The sequence below is a fragment of the Momordica charantia genome (assembly GCF_013281855.1).
Source record: "Momordica charantia cultivar OHB3-1 chromosome 8 unlocalized genomic scaffold, Mcharantia_2.0 BLBB01000008.1, whole genome shotgun sequence".
In the NCBI taxonomy this organism is placed as follows: Eukaryota; Viridiplantae; Streptophyta; class Magnoliopsida; order Cucurbitales; family Cucurbitaceae; genus Momordica; species Momordica charantia.
The window spans coordinates 19,546,853-19,553,040 of record NW_028275166.1 but is presented as its reverse complement, the minus strand read 5'-3'; the positions used below and the strand labels follow the sequence as shown (position 1 = coordinate 19,553,040).

General features: G+C 38.2%; 1 protein-coding gene across 1 annotated transcript; it reads left to right on the top strand.

The window, feature by feature from the left end:
* The first annotated feature begins 1,371 nt into the window (after positions 1-1,371).
* On the top strand, positions 1,372-5,530 carry LOC111023238 (phosphate transporter PHO1 homolog 3). Its single transcript, XM_022300620.2, has 12 exons — positions 1,372-2,202; positions 2,360-2,717; positions 2,793-2,841; positions 2,970-3,041; positions 3,151-3,280; positions 3,384-3,504; positions 3,686-3,944; positions 4,039-4,143; positions 4,227-4,421; positions 4,537-4,818; positions 4,998-5,134; positions 5,248-5,530. The coding sequence occupies exons 1-12, from the start codon at positions 1,599-1,601 to the stop codon at positions 5,342-5,344; spliced, it is 2,409 nt and encodes an 802-aa protein (XP_022156312.1). The 5' UTR covers positions 1,372-1,598; the 3' UTR covers positions 5,345-5,530.
* Positions 5,531-6,188: the final 658 nt, after the last annotated feature.

Genomic DNA, 6,188 nt, shown 5'->3' with positions numbered 1-6,188 from the left:
CCACAATTTATCTAATAGGCATGTTATTTGTAAAGGAGTAAGGTAAGTAAGTGGATGAACAAGTTGAATTAGTCGTCCCACCATATATTCATGCCTACCATTTGTCACGCATGAACAACTGTTCAATCTCTACCTTCATATTTTGTTTAACTCAAAGAATTAAAAAAAATGTTTAGATTAAATTCATGACAGATCCAAGATTTTAACTAATTAAAAATAAAAATAGAAAAAAATAATGAATAATATTTGTGCACGAAAATGACCATCTAAGCAAAGAGAAGAAGCTGATTCTCTCTATAGATCTCGATGGCCAAACTGATGATGAGCATTGATCAAGTCAGTGAAGTGCATCCTTTCTGCAGTAGGATAGGACGAGGTCGATCTGGCTCATTTCTTACGGTTTTAGGCATACCTCCCTTAACTGCCGAATACATGAGAGTCTACGTTTTCACCCTCGTAACAAATAGTGTTGGAAATGGTGCTTCTAGCAGGGTTCCTCCCCTGGAGTCAAATGTGACTACTTCAACATGGATCATTCAAATGTATTTTTCACCCAACTTTTAGATTTTTAATTCTTTTGAGATACTTTTTACTTTTCTTTGGATTATAAAAGTCAGTACCTGCTCCCTTTCTTTTCTCGTCTTCGCCTAGTCAAACTCAGCCGTTGCCTTTTCCCCCTTCCTTCTTTTAGAATCTATCTTCTCATTGAGAAAAAACATATCTTATTTTTATCTCCAATTCTATTTTGGTAAGTTTATTATATTTTCATGTCTCATATTTTAAAATATCTATTATAGTAAACTTTTTAAAAGATGATAATTAGACTAAAAAAATTAACGTGCCTTTGAATATGTATTTTTGTTATATAATAATTTCTCGGATTAGAACATGAAGACTTTAGATCAAAGATATATATTTTAACTAGTTGAACTAGATTCAGATCGGTTGTCTTTTAGCATGTGTAGATAAATTAGATGGCCATATTAAACACCTAGATATTAAGTGGAAAAATAAGATACTTGCTTCTGTAACAATAACAACGAATCTTCACCTTAATACCATTAAACGAGAGAGAACTATAAAAATAGAAAAAAAGGAACGACTACTCAGTTTTTCAATGATGATGGACTAAAATTTTTGAGATGCCAAGTATTTTGGAAAAATAACACCACAGAAAACTAAAATGTTTATTTCTTAAAAATATACAGAAAGTTAAAGAGGACCGTAATGAAATAAAATAGGAAAGCTGAGAGATAAAATTAGAAAAGTCCAGGGACCTTAAAGTAAAACAAAACTTAATTTGTTTCTCTCTCTTTAACACATTATATTATATTTGCACACATTCTCTCTCTCCAAACGCATGTATCCGTACATTCTCTCTCCCTGTTGGCAATACCCAACAGGTCATTGCGCGTCCGCTTCCGCTTGGCTTGCTCGGAATCTTCCATGGCAGAACGCCAAAATGTGAGTTGAAAGGGTCTGTTCATGTTTTATCCTCTATATATACACCATAATCGCAAGCTCCTCCCATCTCACCATCTCCATACATAATTTGGTGTTGAACAAAGTTAGCAACACAGAGGAAAGGTTGAAGAACAATGAAGTTCGGGAAGGAATTCACAGCTCAAATGGTGCCGGAATGGCACGAAGCGTACATGGACTACAATTTCCTCAAATCTCTTCTGAAGGAGATTCAGAGATTCAAGCTAAGAAGCGGCCCTCCGGCGCACCCGCCGCAGCCTTCCGGCCTGAAGCGCAAGCTCACTCTCTACAGAGCCTTCAGCGGCCTCACCCAGCGCCACGTCCATCCCTCCACCCCCTCCTCCGCCTCCGACATCGAGAGCCAGGCCATTCTCGTGACCTCTATGCACGAGGATGGCGCCCAGAACTACAGGACCACCTTCCTCATGGCCGCCGACGAGGGCTCCGAGTACGAGCTCGTCTATTTCCGGCGCCTCGACGATGAGTTCAACAAAGTGGATAAGTTCTACAGGGCGAAGGTGGAGGAGGTTATGCAGGAAGCGGAGATGCTGAATAAGCAGATGGATGCTCTGATTGCTTTCAGGGTCAAGGTCGAGAATCCCCAGGGTTTGGTGTTCGACATGTCGGAGAAGACTGTGGAGATGACTCGCCTTGCTTCTGGCATTGCTGCTTCTTCCGCTGCCTTGGCGGCTTCCACCCCCAAAGGGGCCAAATCTGGAAGTAAGTTCTCCCCTGAATTTTCTGCTAGATTGTTCATGTTTGATGTAATGTTCTGCCGTTTCTGAGTGTGTTCATAGCTCTGATTAGACTGTGTTTGGCTTGAATTGTAGAGGAAACTAAGTAAAGAACTGTTTGAATGTGTGTTTTGAATGAGCAGAGAGACCTCATATGGCCATGGAGATTATAGAAGAAGGGGGGTTAGGTGAGCTTGGGCAATTGGATGAATTGAATGAAGAGGGGGACGAGATCGAGACGAAACCGAGAGATAAAAAGGTCGAATATCAAGATAATTCCAACAAAACGAAGGGTGTTAGACCACCTCCATTAGAAGTTCTTGATCGTGTGAAAATGAATAATCCAATCGAAACGCCGCGTTCGACCATCAAGGACTTCCTTAAGTTCCCCAAAAACTCAGACCTCAGGTTCAGCAGAGACAATCTGAAGAAAGTTGAAGAACAACTCAAGCAGGCCTTCTCTGTGTTCTACCAGAAACTTAGGCTTTTGAAGAGCTTCAGGTACATCTCTTTTTCTTCTTGGCCGCCACCATGTTTTTCCAATGTTTCAACTGCTAATGTTTTCCCATTCATCAGCTTCTTGAATACGCTGGCGTTCTCGAAGATCATGAAGAAATATGACAAGGTACTTTACTTCCCATTTGAAGGAGTAATATCAAATTAAGAAGGGTGACTTTGAAGAGGAAAAATAAAATATCCACACAAACATGTCTCCTTCCTTCTTACTTATGCCCCTTTGTAATTCCATTGTAGATTACATCAAGAGATGCATCAAAAGCGTACATGAAGACGGTGGACAGTTCTTACCTCGGAAGTTCCGACGATGTGAGATTTAGCTTCTCTGATCAACCATTTCTTCATTAGAGAAGTTACTCAATGAAGCAAGTCCTCCAATGTTTTTACTTTAATACTAATGTGATATTTGCCACTGCAGGTTGCCAAGTTAATGGAGAGGGTTGAGAATACATTCATCAAACATTTCTGCAATGCCAATCGCAGCAAGGCGATGAATATATTAAGACCGAAAGCAAAGCGGGAAAGACATAGGACGACATTTTCCATGGGTAAGTGCTCTGATTTACAACCATGATTTGCTGTATTGTACCTATTGTTTTGGGACAAGCCCCCATTTTACTACTCTTTCAAACTAACTCAAAAAATTTGCAGGCTTTCTTGCTGGTTGCTCTGCAGCTCTTGTTCTAGCGCTCATCTTAATTATGCGTGCCCGCCATATTATGGATACAACAGGAAGCACAAAGTATATGGAAACCATGTTTCCCCTCTACAGGTAACTACAACCCTACACTTAATCTTTCATATTATTAAATTAAACTACTTTGCAGTGAAAGAAAAACTATAGTTATTGGGTAATTCAGTTGCTTCAATCATTTTGGAAGCAGCATCATCAGAGAAAGAAAGTTTATTCTGCGTCTTATTGGTTTGACATATGAAACTATATGTTTTTGCAGCTTGTTTGGATTTGTTGTTCTGCATTTGATTATGTATGCTGCCAACATATACTTCTGGAGGCGATATCGCGTAAACTACTCCTTCATATTTGGTTTCAAGCAAGGAAATGAGTTGGGCTATCGTCAAGTTCTCCTTATCGGTTTCGGTCTAGCAGTACTTGGACTCGGCGCTGTGCTCTCAAACCTTGACATGGAAATGGACCCGAGAACAAAAGATTTCAAAGCAGTGACTGAACTTCTACCTCTGTTTGCGGTTATTGTAAGATTTTTTTCACACTAACCTTCTCCAGTGCTTCACTATTTTTGCATATGAAGTATTATTACTAATTGAACCCACTTTTTTCCTTCTGCAGCTTGTAACTGCAATACTGATCTGCCCGTTTAACATCATATATCGCTCGAGTCGTTTGTTCTTCCTCACTTGTCTGTTCCACTGCATCTGTGCTCCTCTCTACAAGGTAAATTCGGTTGTCCACAATGTATATGAGCTCGGAGAATACCGAAGTTGCTGTTATAAATTTAACAAATTTCTTTCCTTCAGGTGCTGCTCCCAGACTTTTTCTTAGCTGATCAGTTAACAAGCCAGGTGCAAGCACTCAGAAGTCTGGAATTTTACATTTGCTATTACGGTTGGGGAGACTACAAAATTAGAGAGACCACCTGCAAGGCTCACACGGTATTCCGAACCTTCAATTTCATCGTGGCCGTTATTCCATACTTGTGGCGCCTTCTTCAGGTATCCCAATCTTGCTCTTGGATTCAACTGCCTACTCAATCACAGTGTGTAGGAAGAACACAAGGAATTTTCAGTGCTTAGCTTAATGTTTTGTTTTGTTTTCGAACTTTCGCAGTGTCTTCGTCGTCTGTATGAAGAGAAGGACAATATGCATGCATTGAACGGATTGAAATACTCGTTTGCGATCGCTGCTGTTTGCTTCAGGACAGCATACAGTCTGAACACGGCAGTACGTGTTTGGTATGTTCTGGCTTGGGTATTTTCAGTCATAGCAGCAGTTTCAGGCACATACTGGGACCTCGTCATTGACTGGGGGCTTCTACAACGCCAATCGAAGAACCGCTGGTTGAGAGACAAGCTCCTCGTCCCACAAAAGAGCGTATATTTCATTGCCATGGTGAGTGACACAGAGATTCAATCGAAAAGTATCAATATTCATGCAATAAGAGGAGTAGTTATGTTTATTATAAATATTTGTTAGATCCCTTATCTTTTTAATGTGGGATCCTTAACAAAAAGGTCAGTTTCGAAATGTGTTTTTCGTCGTGATTTCTAAAGAAAACCGAAACATTGCAGGCATTGAATGTGGTGCTGAGGCTTGCTTGGATGCAAACAGTGTTGAACTTCCAAGTCTCTTTCTTGCACAGAGAAGGGTTAATTGCTATTGTTGCTAGCTTAGAGATCATTCGCCGCGGCATATGGAACTTCTTCAGGTAAATACATGAAAAGTTGAAGGACTAAAATAAAATATTTAAAAATTGAAGGACTAAAATAAAATAAACACGAGGCGTCTAACATTAACATTGAACGTGTTTGGATATTTCAGGTTGGAAAATGAGCATTTGAACAATGTTGGAAAATACCGAGCGTTTAAATCTGTGCCTCTGCCTTTCAACTACGATGAAGATGATAAAGATGAATGAGTGCTGAATTCTGTGCGGAATATTTGGAACACAACCAATCATATCTTTTTTCCTTTTTTTTTTGTATTTATTTTATTTTTCCAATGTGAATAGCAATTTTGCAAGGAATTCCCACCGTCCAATCTGCAGAAAAGCAAATCAAAGTTAAATGAGAAATACAAAAAAAGTTTCGACTCTTTTATGCTATGTATAGAATTGCATTTATTCTATGTTTCCTATGTGCATAGCAAATTTGCATGGAATTCCCACCGTCCGATCTGCAGAAAAGCAAATCAAAATTAGATGAGAAACGCAAAAAAAGTTTCATCTCTTTTATGCTATTTATAGAATGGTATTTATTCTATTTTTAAAAGTTTCTTTAAACCTTCACTGGTTTCTATGTTTTAAAAAGATTTTAATTGGCCAACTAGAGCATGGCTTTTAATAGATGCTTACATATTTAATTTAATTTGGTGCTTGGAAAAAAATTGACATGAAATAATTCATCATAGATGAAAACTTCCCAATTCAAAGACTTATTAGATTTATTATTAATTTTTTAAGTAGATGGAGTAAATGAGCATAATTCTAGAAATCAAACTCATAATTTAACGGGAAGATATTGCAAATATTACTAAAATACTATTACTCAACCATGAAAATCTAAAAATACTATTTTTTCTTAATATTTTATATGTGGGGTGAAGGATTTAAAATAAAAGTAAAAGGTTGTTATATAACATAGGTTAAAAGCAAGGTGTTAAAATTTTGTCCCTTGGCCAATATTTCTATTAATATTTTCATATATTTATGGGCTCAACGACGTGATGATTGAGTCAATATTTCTATAGTACTGCAAGAAAAT

What these genes read in the sequence shown, in the direction of transcription:
- LOC111023238 (XM_022300620.2), top strand. Translation starts at nt 1,599, where the DNA reads ATGAAGTTCGGGAAGGAATTCACAGCTCAAATGGTGCCGGAATGGCAC. An exon ending in AGGCTTTTGAAGAGCTTCAG is followed by an intron (nt 2,718 to 2,792) that starts GTACATCTCTTT and finishes CCCATTCATCAG; the next exon opens with CTTCTTGAATACGCTGGCGT. An exon ending in ACCATGTTTCCCCTCTACAG is followed by an intron (nt 3,505 to 3,685) that starts GTAACTACAACC and finishes ATGTTTTTGCAG; the next exon opens with CTTGTTTGGATTTGTTGTTC.